This window comes from Molothrus aeneus, chromosome 8 (assembly GCF_037042795.1).
Source record: "Molothrus aeneus isolate 106 chromosome 8, BPBGC_Maene_1.0, whole genome shotgun sequence".
NCBI classification, from domain to species: Eukaryota; Metazoa; Chordata; class Aves; order Passeriformes; family Icteridae; genus Molothrus; species Molothrus aeneus.
The window spans coordinates 9,033,386-9,050,700 of record NC_089653.1 but is presented as its reverse complement, the minus strand read 5'-3'; the positions used below and the strand labels follow the sequence as shown (position 1 = coordinate 9,050,700).

The 17,315-nt window shown below is 34.2% G+C and overlaps 1 protein-coding gene across 6 annotated transcripts in view; it reads left to right on the top strand.

Annotated features, from left to right (window-relative positions):
- PPP3CB (protein phosphatase 3 catalytic subunit beta) overlaps positions 1-17,315 on the top strand; it is a 46,095-nt gene that overhangs the window by 21,022 nt on the left and 7,758 nt on the right. For 2 of the 6 annotated variants that reach the window (XR_010783985.1, XM_066554276.1), the window contains exons 6-12: positions 529-668; positions 767-844; positions 944-1,038; positions 2,528-2,653; positions 4,632-4,709; positions 9,160-9,244; positions 10,123-10,220. Coding sequence is in view for 5 of the 6 variants with exons in the window: in XM_066554276.1 (XP_066410373.1) it covers positions 529-668; positions 767-844; positions 944-1,038; positions 2,528-2,653; positions 4,632-4,709; positions 9,160-9,244; positions 10,123-10,220 (700 nt within the window). In the remaining variant the exon portion in view is untranslated. Of the gene's footprint in view, positions 1-528; positions 669-766; positions 845-943; positions 1,039-2,527; positions 2,654-4,631; positions 4,710-9,159; positions 9,245-10,122; positions 11,118-15,668; positions 15,699-17,315 lie in introns of those variants that run through there. The other 4 variants (XM_066554275.1, XM_066554273.1, XM_066554277.1 and 1 more) reach the window with 4 other exon arrangements.

Below are 17,315 nucleotides of genomic sequence, written 5' to 3'. Positions count from 1 at the left end.
GTTAAATGATCCATTATGGAGATGGGTGTTACAGGGTGGTTTTTTTTTCCTTTTTTTGGTTTGGATTTTTAGGGTCTTTTTGTAATATATATTTAGTCTCTTCTAGTTGGTGCTACTTATTCATGCTTTTCTTTTACAATTCCTGTTTTCTGTACTGTTTCTCTTTTCTAATTCCTGGTAGTATCTCCAGATTGGTAGATGTGGCATGTGCATGAAAAAGGACCATTTTGTTCCTTGTCTGTATCTTGACCTTGTATTACACATATCCATCAGTCTGGAAGTTATCTCCCTTCTTTTTACAACTAATAAATCTTATTGCTCTTAACAGGTTTGGTTCTTTTGGCATGCCTGTGCCTTATTTCATGAGGAGGAGAGGAAAAACTATACAGAAACTACTTCTCTTTGATATGGTTGGGATTTATTCTAAAAATGTTTGATATTGATGGATATGTAGGTTAACAAATGTGTAAAACTTTAAAATTTAATATTTAAAGAGTATTTGTGCTTCTGCCTTTTTTTTCTAAACAGTTAGATAGATTCAAAGAGCCTCCAGCTTTTGGACCAATGTGTGACTTATTGTGGTCAGATCCTTCAGAAGATTTTGGAAATGAAAATTCACCAGAGCATTTCAGTCATAACACAGTCAGAGGATGCTCCTACTTTTATAGGTGAGAGTATGCTGTGATCTAGTTGGGTGTTTTAGTACTGACTCTTCCTGAATATTTTAGGAGGATATCTTATACTCATAATTGTTTTCATTTCACAGCTATCCAGCAGTTTGTGAATTTTTGCAAAATAATAATTTGTTGTCAATCATTAGAGCACACGAAGCACAAGATGCAGGGTGAGTACTTTGTATCTTTCAAGGAAATAGTCGCAATGTAAAATAAAAATTAATTGCTTATTTGCTGTAAGATGTAATATAATTTGTTTGGTTTTACAGTTATAGGATGTACAGGAAAAGTCAAACTACAGGGTTCCCATCTTTAATAACAATTTTTTCAGCACCTAATTACCTGGATGTCTACAATAATAAAGGTAAGAACTTGTTATTAGTAATTGTATGTTATAATAAAATAAAATAGTCTAAGTAGATAATCTAATATCAACTGTTTTTTCCAATTAAGAAACTAAAGGACAAAAAAAAATCTTTTCATGAAAGTTATAAAGAAGAGCCATAAATGACAACCTCCCGTAAGAGGAGTACCTTGAAGCATAAGTGTGGTCAGAGGTTTCCTTTGTGAAAGTTGTTGCTATTTAGTACTTGTGATTAAATCTGCTGGTGTTATCCAGTCAGGCAAGGTTTCCCTGTGCTGTGAGTATTCACTGCTCTCATTGTTTTTAGTGGGCAAGGAAGGTGGTTTGCATTGTGGATTGTAGCATCTGTGCATCTTAATTGTGATTGTAATTCCCATAATGGCCATATATGGGAAATCAAAGAAGAGCAAGTAGTGATCAAAATACTGATCACCATTGGAAATATTAAGATGGAAGTATAGAACAAGAAATCCATTTTTGTCCATCCTCTGCTAAGATGGAGTTGAACAGGGGAAGTGTGTTTAATAGTGTGGAGAAAGATTTGCAAGTCAGAATTACAGAGAAGAGCTTAGCTGTGAATTAGTATTATTCATTGATGAGAATAAAGTTCAACAACGGAATTTAAAAATAAATCCTGCTGAAATTCAAGAATGATATTAAAGTAAGGCATTTCAAGTTTGTGATGAATGAATGATCTCCAAATGTTCCAATAGTGTTCCTTTGAAACCAACACCTTTTTTCTATTAAATACATTGCATTTTCTTCCACCCACCTATAAAGAACCACCCCCAGCCCATACCACTTCTGTAGGGTGCATAACTGTACACAGGAAAAGATGAGCCGTTGTTACTTTCACTGATTGCAAAGTAAAGGGGAAGTAAAAATATCTTCAACTGGCTTTTCAAGTTTTTTCACTATCTCTATGGATACTGTATTCATAGAACCCTTTTTCACATGAGCTATTCCCAGTCTGATGCAAGTGTAAGTATAGAAAAATGTGGTCAACTACTTGTTTAGCTTTAGAATGCTTCTGGTTTTCTGTCTTTTTTCTTTATGCTTTCTCTTTTCCCTCATCTTCAAGATGTCTGTGGTTTTACTCTAGTCTTATAGCATGGGAAGACACATATGAAGAATAAAACCTGAATTTGCATATACTGAATGTACTGCTGTTCTGAATTAGTCTTGTTAAAGTTACTGAAATGATACCTTTTCAGGACTTTTAAAAATCTTTGTTGATTGTAGACCTAAAATAGGACAGTACAGACCTGTATTGACATGTAACAGTACCTTAGAGTGAAACATACACAGTAAAAATCCAAAGTGCTCCATTAGTTACCTGTCTGTAAATATTGTGAAAGAAAGAGAATGGAATACCTTTGGGATTATTTAGTCTAAAGTATAAATAGACCTAAGCCAAACCTGTGACTTTACATTTGTGGTACTCAAAAGTTTTAAACATTCTTTTCAAAATGTTTGAATTTCATTGTAGCTGCTGTATTAAAATATGAAAACAATGTGATGAATATTCGTCAGTTCAATTGTTCTCCTCATCCTTACTGGCTACCAAATTTTATGGATGTTTTCACATGGTCTTTGCCATTTGTTGGAGAAAAAGGTTAGTAGATTTTATGTATCAACTAATATATCTTATTTCTCCCAGATTAATGTTGGTAGGATTTTTGTTTTTTAAAATATATTTACCAATGAAAGATGAATTGCATTATTTTTGTGTTTGTTTTCTTTACTTGTTCAAGTCAAGGTAGTTAGAACTGCATCCAATATAGCTAAGATGTTAAATTATAATTTCCATTGGGGGTGTGCATCTTCATTGTTAAGTAGCACCTTTGAACTGCATTTGAAGTTAATATTTAAATTGTTCATACTCTACAGAATGCTAAGTTATATACATTATTAATCCTGTGTAGTTATAGGTATAAATTTATATTGAGATGTTTGTGTAAAATGTTAACTTTCCTATATGGCTATAACAGATTGACCTTCACTGAAGATAAGTTTTTCAGTTATAATTTTTTCTTGTAAAAAAGATAATTTAGCACAGATCCTCCTTTTTTTTTTTTTTCTTTTCCCTCTAGAGATGATAACTCTGAATCTAGGACACTGGGGCCCCCAGTAGTCCTCAGTTGGCAAGTAACGAGGTTAGAGGTTATTTGGGTCTGTTTAAAATCCTTCTATGACAGAAACTGCTCTTTTCATAAAGAGAGATCTGGAGAGCTCTTTAGATTTCTTTGAAAGTTTCTTTTTAATTTAGTTTAAGTTTAATTTAAATAAAATAAATTTAACTAAGTTTTAGGCTTCCTGCAGTTATGTATTTAAGGACATAAAAACCTAGGATTCTAGATTTGCTTATGTTGTCTTTAGTGAGCAGTTACATGCAAATACTTTGGACACTTCTTACTGTGGTTAACAAATTCAACAATTTTTTTTAATGTTTAAATAAAGGGACCTGACATTTGAAAGAAGATTTGGTTTGTATCTCTCTTGCCTGATTATGCAGTAGATAATGTTTTCAACAGCAAAGGGTTGCTACTGTGTATTTTGCTTTTGTTGCATTGCTGGTAATGATATCCAGCAGCTTATTTAACAGTGAGTGTTTCATTGCCCTGCTCAGTGCTTCAGACTGCTGCAGTCATGGCCCTTAGGTAGCCTTGCCTTTGGACAAATGCATGTTTCCACTTTGGTGAGGGATTTAATGTCAATATTGTCAGGTCTGCATTGATCAGATCAAAATCATAATAATTTGGGGTTTTTTTTACAGTAGCAAGTAACTCTTTCCCAAGAATGAAGAATACAGCCATAGCAGATAACACTGGGGCTGTATGAATTAGTCATGGATAAACGTAGGCAGCAATTGACAGGGTTTTTAACCTACTGCCTTTGGGATAGGTTTCTGAATACTCCATGTAGAAGAAGGTTTGAATATTTTAAGAAAGAGTCTGATATACATCGGAAAGATTAAAAGGCAGAATAAGAATGTTCATGGAGGGGAAAAAATACACAAACTCATCTCAAAAATCTTGTATCCACTATGTTAATATATTTAAGGGGAGTTTGAAAATACAAATAGATATTTATATTTATATAAATATGTTTTATGTATTTATATTTAACATATTTATGTTCTAATATTTTTCTGCTTGAGTATTTCTGCTACATGCCTGCCGTTGTCAGGCATAGAATAGCTTTTTCACTTCGAGCTTGATTTTGAGCAGTCAAAGTTTTTCATATTTAGGTAAAGTTTGCATAAAAACTAGTTCAAGTACTTGACTTTTAACATAAAACTACTAATTTACAAGAAAAGTCTTATCTAAAAGAACCACTTGTAAGAGAGGAATGTTCAAGTTGTTTGATTCTTTAATGTTTAGTTGTATAATTTATAGCTGCTTATTTTTCTGAGCTTTTTAAATTCTTTGACAGCTCACATCAAGAATTATTTTGAAATGAGGTTACTGAGCGATGGCTGTGGTGTGAGAAGTTCATTCACTAGAGTTGCTGGTGACTAGCTGTATTTTGTGTACATGGAAATATTTTAAATTCTACACAGAATGAATTAAGATTTATTTTTTCCTATACAGTAACAGAAATGTTGGTGAATGTTTTGAGCATTTGCTCTGATGATGAGCTGATGACAGAGGGAGAAGATCAATTTGACGGTAGGGTTTACTTTAAGATATGTAAATCTTCCTAATTGTAATAACTTATAAACAATAGTTAACTCAGACTGGTGTAATATTGCCTGGCATTTGAACAAAATTGCCTTTAAATTTTTCTGTGGAAAACAATGCTTTTGGTGGGGCAGAGAAGGGAATTGCGTTTGTGTTTGTGATCGAGAAGCAGTAATAGTAACCTTTGCAAATCCTCATATCTGATTATAATATAAAATAAACTTTTAGTGGGAAATTCACCAAATGTCTTGGCATTTGAAATTTGAAACATACTAACTTACTTTGCTACTATTTAGAATAAATGCATTAGAATACACTAAATTTCTTAATTATTGCCCTTCAATAACAGTTGATGTTGGAGAACATCAGACACAATATTTTTATGGCAAAGTACTATAAATAAAGTCTGAAATGCAAGGTTAAGTCTGCATTTGAGTTCAAAGGACAACTTGTTTATGTACATTGTATTATGTCTATTTGTGTAATGAATTACAACATCTTTTTGTCTCTTAAACTGTGATACAGTAGATTGTTAAGAGAGGTTTGTAGCGTGATGATTAGGAAGCAACATTGACATGAAGGCCTAGCATATCACACTTAGTTTTGTTGGGCTTTTTACAGAAGTACTTAATGCCACACCTAAACGTTTTTCAGACTTGCTTCATTTCATCCAATAACAGAACTGATCTGGTGAATTGTTGTTGATGGGGGAGGAGGAGGAAGAAAACTTTCAGCCTGTGAGGAACATGAAAGGATCATTTGTAAAGACATTAGACACAACCCCTTTCTTAGCATTACTGTGTTCAAATTCAATAGCAGAATAGTCTTGTGCTAAGCAGCTGTGTGTTTCCCATTGGAGTGCATTGGTTCTGAGCCACTTCAACTTTGCTGCTATTTAGATGATTGCCAAAAATGTGAAAACGTGGAAGAAGTGTCAAAAGTGATCCTACCAACAGTCAATTCCTGATCTTCATGCAAGTAAATCTCCTAAACTGAGCATAAAGCAGTTGCACCAAGCAGGGTGTGGTGGTATTCTGAGGCATTAGGATTTATGTTTGCCAGAATAGCTGCAGTTGTCAGTTGATTGCATATACCCTGTCTGTAGTTTCTTAATTTGAATTATTTTTTATTCTGTCTCCTTTAACAATTTCTTTGCTTGATGCATCTCTTATGCCACCTAGGTACTGTCTATGCTTTATCTTTCTATGTGGTTGGATTTTTTTTAACTGTTGACTTTCAAGCATTCACTTGTTATTCGTCAAATTTTAAATATTCTCAACAATTGCACTTCTTGTTTGATGAATGCATTTTCAAGTGTTGCAATTTTCCTTTTTTTTTCATATTTCTTCTCCATTCCTTCTTTATTACCACTGCCAAGTTAAATATCTTTTTTTTTGTCTCACTCACCTTTTTCTCCATCGTTCACTTCCTTTTTTTCTGGACTCTCCATCTGAAGAGCGACTCATATATGGCAATAAAAAAGGTACAGACCAGACAGAGTAGGAATGTTTTGAAATATGACTCCACAGAACCTGACAGTCTAAAGTATTAATGAGAAAATAACCTTTCTATTGAGAGTTATTTTGTAATATTTTATGATTATTAACCATTTTAATGGGAATTTTATAAAAACTTGTGTATTTTGTGATGAGAAGTCATACTTCAAGACATCTGTCTTTCTGTGCATGACTTTTTTTCCTTCTTTTTTCATTCCTTTTTTTGTAGAATTTCATTCTTTTATCTACTTCTAAAATTTTATCTTTGGTCCTGCATGTGTAGGGAGCTTTCAGTTGTCTGTCTTACTCTTTAATACTTTCCTCATGAGCTGTTTTTTAAGGTTGTGCATGAAATGTGTTTATAAAATGTTCCAAAATCTGGTTTGTGTGGTACATTTCGTCTTCTTAACTGAGATGTCAAAATAAGTACTTTTTAATTCTCTGTGAATTTTGAAACTGGCCAGATGCAAATTGTAAAAAGAAGCCTAGTTACCAACTTAAATTCATGGTCTGTCACTTGTTTTTCAGAAATCACAGGACAGATAGTTTCGTGCAGAGATGTTCTTCTGGCTACTACTTGCCTAATAATATTTTTTCTCTCTGTGTGAATTTGTTGGTTCCAGAGAATATTTCTAATACTTTGGAATGCATTAGATTATAGACATGTTTCCAGAAGTTATGTCTGGGGGCATAACATGTCAGCATTTCAGAATTTCTTTCTTATGCAGGCCTTGGGAATGGGAAATGGGGAAGTTCTTTGTCATATCTCCTATAATTTGGGGTGTAATCAAGACATTCTTCTGCAAGCAGATGCCATTCTCTAAGTAACCAGGACTGAGTGGCCACATTAGTGCAGTGCTGCAGCCTGGAGTGATGCCTTTGGCTTTTTGCCTTGGCTGTGTTGCTTCTGGAGGGCCAGGGCAATGAGAAATCATCTTAAAAAAAACAAAAATGAAAAATCCCAACAAACAAACAAAACCCCGTCAAACAAACCAAACACCCCAAAGCAACCTTTCTCATTTTAGAGCACAGAGACTAGCACTGCCTGAAGTCTTTCCATTTGGCACATTACAGCTTGGCATCAGTGAAGCCTGCAGATTGGTGTAGGTAGAAGGAAAATTGAGGAACTTAAAGAGAAATATTTGATGTCCCTCTTAGCCCTGAGCTTCTCAAACTCTAAAAGAGTCTCCTCATTCCAGATTCTCAAGTAGCTATTCAGTAGTGTTCAAAGAGAGAAAGCAAAAATTTCTACAACTTTAAAAATTAAAAGTTAAGATTTCAAGGAAATTTTTTTTCAGTAAAAATTGAATGTTTCATACTATCCTATTCCAAGTCTTTCCTGAGCCACCTGTTTTGCCAGTTTTTTAGTTTTATGTCTGTTAAAATTGTAACTTTGTCTAAAAAAAAATTTTACTCAACAGTTGCTGGCTTTTTTGCTTTATTTATGTGGACTGGCAGGTATTTGTCATACCCCAAGATTCTGTCACTGTGTTCTTACAAAGGCTGTCTCTTGCCCCCATTTTTTCTTTGTCATTACACCTTTTCTGTCTTGTGTGGTTTTGTTGTTGTTGTTTGCCCTTACGTGATTTATCTTTTGTCTTTTATTTGGTTTGGTGTTCAGGGTGGAAAGTCTACCCACTCTTGTGCCACAGAAGGCCTTGTGTCCTTGCAGCTGTGGTCTGAGAAGTGTGACTGTTGTGCCTGAGTGTCTGTGCCCTCATGGGGAAGCCCCGTGCTAGTGAGCAGGGATGGAAAACAGCTTCTTCCACAGCTCAGCTCCCTTTTTGAGTGCAAGTAGGACAGTTTTGGACATGTGGCTCTTCCTCTGCCCACTTCTTTGGTCCTCTCTTCTACGTTCTTGCAATTTAGTTGGCAGCTTCTTACTGTGTGCCTTTCTCCCAAGCCTGAACAACACTGTACATGGAGTTCTGGAATACCTGACAGACCTGTCTGAGCTTGTTCACTCTTGGTCCCCTGTGGTTCAATTCACAGTATGACTGAGTTACTCGTACTTGATGTGATTAATGCTCTCCTTCTCCAATGGCTGAGGAGAAGTAAGGATTTTGGTTTTGATACCTCCTCATCTGCCTCTACTGTTTTAATAAAATTGAGGAGTTAGCAAAGGGAAAGTAAGATGAGGGGAAGGATGACTTTTGTACATTGAAACAAACCAGAGAAAGGAGAAGGGTGTTGGAGAAAGGTGTTTCTGTTTTCATGTCAAGGCAGGCAAAGGTGGCTCTCCTTCCTAATCACAAGCCTCCTTTCAGAGTTTTGTCTTCACTTTTGTTGGTCATAAGTGGTATCGCTCTGCCCTGTGGAATATGCAGTATTTACACCAGATCTTTGGTATTTGTAATTTCTGCAAATGATGCAAACCTAAGATGATGTGGAACACAGACTTAATGGTAAGAAAGGTACCACTGCAGTTTTTTGCTTGTTTATTTTCTGAGGGGTTTTCATGGAGTTGTGTTTTGGGTAGCTGACATAAAAACAAGGAAACCACTGTTTTCTCTTGAACAGCTGTGTAACAATTAGAAAATCTTGAATTTTTGTGGCTTTAGTATCTCTTTGGCTTCTATATTAGGCTACTTGCCTACGTGTTGATATACACACATACACAATTCTTAGTACATGTCAGTACTAAGAATTTAAAGTGTAAAATTTAGGTAAATGAGTGACTATAGTTACTACACTGTAGTGGTGGTAGTTCAGGTTCTTACTAGGTTTAGAAAATCATTGTGAACAATCTAAACTTTTTTGTGTGTATTTTGTGGACACAGAGGTGATGGTGATTTTGCTGGCATTCTGAAGCTCTAATTTGATAACTTTGTGACCTCCTATGAAGAGTACTGAACTTAAACAGTTGTTAAATTTGATGCACTTTAAAACAATGACCTTCTAAAGAATCATGAGCTTGAGACTCTTTCTTCTTCTATTGAAAGTAGGTACAGCTGCCGCAAGGAAGGAAATAATCAGAAATAAAATTCGTGCAATTGGCAAGATGGCAAGAGTCTTCTCTGTTCTCAGGTACTTGCATGATTTCTGCATTCCTTAACCCCTATTACATATGCAAGGTAAACATCTCTGTTTCAGGATAATGAATGCCAAAGATTTTTCAGGGAGATCACTGTGCATCAGAATTTGGTTTGGCATATTGGAACACCCTGTTGATGGAATTTTTGGTTGAAGAATATTTTTGAGTTATTTTTGAGACACGTTGCAAGAAATTAGACAATGTGATCTTTAGTGTACATGTTGTTTGTCCAGCTGTTAACTAAGAGTCTTGGAAAGGCAATACCAGATGGAGAGACTGAAATCAAGTGTATAATGAAGGAGGTCAGGACTGACTCTGAAAATTTCTGACATACCACAAACTTGAGGAGTAGAGGGGTTTTGTTTTCAGTTTTGGTTTGTTTCTTTTCAGCTATTTAAAAAAATATCCCATCTTCTTTAAATGTTGAGATTTCATCATCCTATTTACCCAAAATGTCTGTTTTTCCACAGAACATAATTGCTCAAATAGGGGTAATTTTTTAAAGTTCCTATTTCCCAAAGTAGAGACATTTCAGACAAAATTGGGGCCTGTTTTATGGTAGTGAGACATATTCTGTACCTCATGAAGCATTCAGTGCTCATTTCAAAGCTAAAGAACCTGCATGGGAATAACTGCTCAGAATTTGGTTCAGAAGTAGCAAGCATTTATAACTCCTAGGCAGAGGAAAGACTGGTATGGAATAGAATTGGTTTTGCCTTTTAAATTGTTGGAAATTGTATTTGCAGTCAGTCTTGACATGCCTAAAACACAGCAAAAAACTGGGCTGTCCCTTTCCCCATCCATTATTTTACTTTAATGTAAGTTTTCATGTGCAGATATTTAAGGTTTTGTTACTGTTTTTTTCACCCAGGGAGGAGAGTGAAAGTGTGCTGACACTCAAGGGTTTGACTCCCACTGGAATGTTACCTAGTGGAGTGTTGGCTGGAGGACGACAGACCCTGCAAAGTGGTAATGATGTTATGCAACTTGCTGTGCCTCAGATGGACTGGGGCACATCTCACTCTTTTGCTAACACCACACATAATGCATGCAGGGAATTTCTTATGCTTTTCAGTTCTTGTCTTAGCGGCTGATACAAGCATAGTGTTATGTGTTAATCAGGCAATGTGAAATGGATACTTAACCAGGGTATAAAACTAAAAGCCAACTAGTTCAGCTGTGTCAAGCTATGTTTTTCAGACTCTGAGCTTCCTTAGTTTACAATTTTTCAGGTGGGGTGACCTTATAGATCTCGTATTGAGGCATTTAGTCATTACAGATAAAAAAATGGCAGTGTAATTTTGCATCATTACTTGTGTGCTCTCCATTAAAATGGTTTTATTATAGCTGTGTTAGTATTTTCATTGACAATGTCAAATACTTGTTGATATTAATATTAACAAACAGCTACAGACTGCATAGTTCCATATTACACTCCATTGACAGATTGGAATGTGCTATGTTTTGTACCCTGGTAATTAATGCCAAAGTTTGTTCTCTATGTTGTTTGTCAAATGTTCTATGTATAATTGACCTCCCTGAATTGTCCTTGTAACATGCTGTTTCCTTCCTCTGCAGATGTAGCTGCTTTCTTAGATCTGTCTGTCTCTCTCTAGGTATAGATGTATGTCTGTATAAGTGTTAAAATTAAACCACTATCCCAGACACTTGTCTGTCTCTTGATGTAGAAGCAATGTTGTAGCACCTTGTTTTTGAGGTTTGCTGCATTTGCTGCTGCACACTGTCTGTGCGTTTTCAACAACAATGTAATTGAAAAATATTCAATCATTTGTTATAAAATCAGTTGAGAATAAAGGGATTGAATTTAAAACTTGTAAATAAATCAAAATAAAAGGGTGTTATTAAGTGTGCATATATTTTTTTTGCATGAAAATAAAAAGAACTCTATACAAAATATAACGGTAATCTGGCTCATTGAATATTTTGTAAAAGGTTTTCATTCTTTTTTTAGTTTGTTGAATCATTGGATCATATTTTTCACAAGGCCTGTAATGATTAGTTAGGATTAGGGAGAAGATGGTATGAGCTTATACCAAGTGTATTAAAAGAATGAAGTCCATGTTTTCTGCTCACAGTGGTGAATAACTAAAAAACACCAGTCTGAAACTGGGCTTCATATCAGCAGCACTCTTAACATATTCAAAGACTTTTTATTGGCCACCTTCAGGCTTTACTACGAAGTATAAAACTTTAGTGTGGGAACACTGAATTTTATAACTATTGAAAGATTGTGATATGTGAATACCACTTTTTACACAATCTACTTTACAAGAGTAGCTGCTTTTCTCATTTCATGATTTAGACTGTTTATTTGAATTCCTTATATTTTCTATGTAGTTTTTTAAAAGCCTTTCACTACATTTTCTATTAAACTATCAAAGCTGGTTTTTAATAGCTTTGAAACACAAATGTCACATTTTAAATCATTTTTCAGTGGACATATAATGTCTACAAGTTTATATGTCCAGTGTATGTATGTGATTGTTTTGTGAATGTCTATAACAAGAAACGGTGTATGTTTCCTAATCCATTCAACTATTCCAAAAGCATATGTTCTAGCTTTAATTTTCATTGTTTAATAAGAAATTTTATTATGCTTAAAAATGAGTCTGCATTCCTCTCACTCATTTAACAAATTTTTATCCATGTTGCATTACAAATACCAGGGAGGATCAAACTGACTTGAAAATTTTTTTTTCATAAAGCATATGACTTTCTACCATTACTGAAAATGTGGGACATTTGGAAAGTATGCAAAATCTATACTGGATTTTTGTGGGTGTGTGTTTTCTCTTGACTAGAACTTTCGATGGCAGTATTCTCTGATGCACTACATTAATATTCCTCATTTGTTCTAATCATGTTGATTGTTCAAAATAAATTAGTTAGTTCTTAAATGGAAGTAACTTCTTTTTAGTGATAGGCATGGTACTGTTTCAGTCTTAGGAGAGTAGTTTTCAAATTAGAGTTAATGCTCAATTGCAAAGGTAGCAGTAAAGCAAAAATAAAATAAAACTTCACTAACTGACCATTTTCTAAGCCATTGTAGTATCAGAGAATTTATATTCTTTACAAAAAATACAGTCACTGATAGTATAGTTTATATTTCTTACTACAAATATTTACTCTTTGAAATATTTTGTACTATGTTGGTCAGTATATTATCAATAATTTAAACTAGCGTAGGCTTGCAAAAATAAAAGAACATAGTAATTGAAGTAATTTTAATTGAAGTAATTTTAAATTGAAGCAATTTTTTTATTCTGTTCTTCTGTTGGCCTAAAGATATACAGAATTGACCAGTATGTCCCAGGTTTTCCTGGTTTCAGTCTTACAGATGCTCATTTTTCAATGGCACATCGGTTACTGTTAAATCAATAAGCAGCTTTGAAAGTTATAAGAAATTGGAGTGTATATTTACATTTCTCTAGAGAGCTGGCTGAAATAATTCTATCAGGGCAAATAGATATATACACACATGCAATTTTTGCATATCTACCTATTATAGTTCCTAATGTCAGTAACATTTTCCATAGTAGGTCTTAGCAGCTGCCACTGTTCTGTCAGGACTTTGTAGAGCCCAGCTGCTGTGTTTGTGACCTGCTGACCCTTCTCCTCCTCCTCCTCCTGCTTGGAGCAGCAGTGCCTGGTGGTTTTGCCTGGTGGCTTTGCCATCCCTCCAGGCAGCCCCAGGACAGATCCTCACTGCAGCACAGAGCAGCCATGGGGGGAATGGCAAATGCAGAGTGCAGCAAAGACAGCTCAGTTCAAAAGTGTAATTCTGGAAAAAAATGCAAGCCTATATCCTATGGGAGATGTCAATGTATGATTTCTTTTTTCATGAATATAGATATATTTTTTTTAAGAATCATAACTTACTTTTTGATAGCTTTAATGTGTTAGGTTAAAAACAGACTTTGGGAAACCACGGTCTTTGTGTATTTCTAATATTTTTAATGTAAATTTGTTTTTTATTGTTTTTGTTGCTTGCATTATAGTAGCTGAAATAATAAAGATAATATTAAGTACTGGTCTTTAAAATAATATTTCCTAGTGACTTATTTTGTGAATTGAATTCAATAAAATTAGCTTCCAAACTGAGCCAACATCTGCTAAAAACTGACTAAACACCTAGAGCTTTATTCAGCAACACACTAAACAGAAATATAAATTAATAATTGTAAGTACTTCCATGGATATCAGTTGACCTACTGCCCCTGCTATTAGTCAGGAAGCAGTTAAGATAGTTTTTTGTGTTTAGGTTGCAAATTGGTAAGGATTTTCTATCAGATACATCCATTAAGTAAAACAAGAGGAGAGCTGAAATTAAGGATAGAAATGCCATTGAAACCTGTTGCTTAAAATGAGCTTTCTATTGAGAATTTTCAGAGCAAAGACTTCAGAATTATCTGTTCATGTGGTCCAGTATTTATTTGAGGTTTATCAAGGTCTACAAAGTATAAAATTTTAATTAGATATACCTGCAAAAGAGAATCCAACAAAATGATTTTCCAAATTGAGTCTCTACAGGTTTTTTAAGTGCTTGTATTTTCCAGTCAGTTTGCTCTTTTATGTCAAGTTGAAAATTATCTTCTTCCTAACTGTGATGAATATTCCAAGGTCTTTTTGGAATAGTAGTACTACAAGTAGCGTGAACTAGGAGTAAATTTTGAAATTTGTATTTATGACCAAGCGACATAATTTGCAGAGATAAATCAGTATTCATGATCTTTTCAGGAAAAGATTGAAAACAAAGACTCCACAGGTAACAGAAAATGGTGGAAAGAGGTGGTTTCTTTACATAGTTTTATATTTGTATGGCAAATTGATTATAGTTTGCATATGTGTATTTGGTGACTTTCTAAAACAATTCTTAAAGTAATTTATTTTTAGAAATAGAGAAAGTTTCTTTCCCTTAAAGTAAAAATAAATAAGCATCCATTCAAGTGGCTTTTTGATTTGATTCTGGAATTGCCCTTGTCTCTGTAGATTTCAGTGCAGAACTGTTTTAACATTTTTTTCATTTTTTGTTCCATGGAAAGTGCAGTATATGAAATTCAAAATGCTGCATTTTCCTTAAGTATTTAATATTATTTTATGAAATAAAATAGTATTTATTGGATACTTACATAATGTAAGTATCTGATTTTTTTAGACTATCTCAGTGAAAATTAGAACCTTATGCAACAGTGAGCTTAAAACATAGTGTAGGCAATTCATACATAAGATAGTGTAGGCACACTGTAGATGATTGGTTTTGTTGGGTAGGAAATGAGAAGTAATAAACTTAAATCTCTTTAAAGAATTCTATTCTCATCTAATGCCCTATTTTCTTATAGAGCTATTTTCCCCAGCACTTGCTTGAATACTCTGCCATGATTTTTGTTGTTAACAGTATGTATGAAGCACCACACAAGTAGGTTTACCACTATGTAAGCTACTTTTTGTTAATATTTCTGAAATTATGGTATTAGAGGTATGGCAAATGGAGGAGGAGGTAAAAAGTTGTTACTGTGATTGACTTAGCTACAGTTCAGGTTGTAATAATAATAACCTTATGTTAAAGCTTTGCTATCTAAAGCTAAAATTATGAGGAAAGATCTTACACATAAGAAATCAAAGCAGTTGTCATAGTTATTTAGTTAGAAAAACAGCTAGTGAGCTAGATGTTCTTCATATTCACATTAATTCACCCACTAAAACTATGTTAAATCCAGACCTCTTCCTGCTGTAGACTTTGTCATTGATTCAGCTAAACAATTTACTTTTTAAATATGCAGATTTAACTAACTTTCTAGATTTGTCTTCTTTGGCTTAAATTTCATGATTCAATTCTCAGAGATGCCCATTTTAGCTTAAAATATTGTGAGAAATTGAAGTACTAGTTAAACTTCAGGGAGCTAAAGATAAAGAGAAAAGTAATTTTTTATTATTATTCAAATGCTGGTGGTGTTTTTTTTATAGTGTCACTCCTGGTAATTTAATGAAGCTCACTAATGCATTTTAATCTTCAGAAATAGTCTCAAATAGATTTTTAGTATTTTTTAAAACCATACCACAATTTTAGCATCCGTTGAAGTTTTCTGTTGCTGTCTTAAAAAAAAATCAAAACAAAAATCACAACTAAAAGTTACAGAAATGTATAGTTAATAACATCAGTTCAATTAGTGTTACTTAGACAAACTTCTAGTTGATAACTCTGTTAGATAAAATTTAGGAAAAGTTTCACTTAGACCTAAAAACAATCCCCCAAAAACTTAATTGTCATTTTAACTAATTGTAATCGAATCTGGCGTAGCATACTATATTAAATTGATCATTGCCTTTTCTGCTGTGCGATATTACACTCTTCATCTTTCTCATTCATTTTGCATGCATCTGCTCACTTCTGTACAGCCACTGTAGAGGCAATTGAGGCTGAAAAAGGTATGATCAGAGTCTTTGCCCTTGGCAGAGATCTGTGGTGTCTGGGAGGGAATTCAAAAGTACTCTGTGTGGGTGTGTTTTATTTTCAACTTGCACAAGCAGAGATGAATCAACTGCATTGATTCATCTATTTTACATGTAACATTCATTTCTGGCTTTAGGATAATGATTATCTTTAATATTTTAGGGAAGTTCTTGGGGGTTTTTGGTCTCCTTTTTTTTATTTTTACAGAATATGCCATAGGTTTTTGTACAATAGCATGTTGTGATATGTGATGTTGTCTCAAAGTTCTTAAAAATAGAAGTGTTTAGTGGTTTTTTTTCTGCATTCAACTGAAGATTTTGTTTGATTAGGGGGAGGGATCTTATATGTGGAAGGAGGGTTGTTTATGCATGCCTTTTCTCATAAAATATATTTAATGGCTTTGAACATTTTTTTTAAACTTTCTGTGATATCTGGTAGTGCAAGACATATAACTTTTTTCTATAGATTTTGAATATAAATTACTGTTCAAAATTATTTCTAGTATTTATGAGACATGTTAAATTCAATGGATTATTAGTGCTTCTATGCTAAATGAGTTGTATATACATCCTCTATTATTGGTATTGAGCAAAATGCCATAAAATTATTTGGTTCAGAGTATTCAACTTCAGATTGTTTCTTTTCAGAGAGACTTTAGTTTCTTCTTGTTCAGAATTCAGTGAAATTAATGACAAACAGCCTAGCCATTGAGAGAGAGAGCTACCTTTGGGGTTTTTCAGATTTAGTTGCAAAGCACCGTTTAATGACTGTATTCTTTGTTTTTTTAATTAAGGAAGTCAGATCTCCAAAAATATAAACAAGTGCCATATTCTGTTCTCACACACACCTGCAAGAGGTCCTGTTGTTGTGAGTGGAAAGCTGTACTTAAATCTCCAAAGAATTATTTCATCCCAAAGACTTCAATCTTATTATGTGGTCAGCCATTTTCAGGTGTAAATTCAACTACAGACCTCATTCATCAAAATAATCAGTAGCAAAATAATACCTATTTTCTATACTTTAAATACATGTGTATTTAAATGATACCATTGTTGAACCACAGTGCTAACTTGGTGATTGTGGTTGTGTCCATTTCCATCATCCACATGATTAGCACAGTGTGAATCACATCCTGCAGTTTTGCCTGCATGAAAACTGCAGGATCAGGCCATTGGTGTGTGTGCAGGATGTAAATCTGCCACTACTTTTGTAACCCTTTGCTGCTTTGCCTCCACTGCACTTGCTGTGCTGCTTAGATCTTACTGACATTGCCCTGAAGAGCAGGGGGATGTTAAGATTAGCCCAATGAGCTGAGCAGCAAAAGCACAGCAGTGATAGCTGGCCCCACCAGGGACACGCAGAAGCAATCAAGTGGGCTTAAACCCCTTGATTCCTGCTTGCAGAATATTTGCCATACTTTTTTCTTTTTGTAACGAACTGAAACAATGATTGCTGTGAACATTCCAGGAAAGCAGGTTAGAGAATCTTTTAGCAATACAGTTGCAGGGCAATAAGTTTCTTTGGCTGATTTTTAATCTTTTTTTAAACATCATTTGTTAGAAAAAGTATATGCTTTCATCTTATTTTTCCAT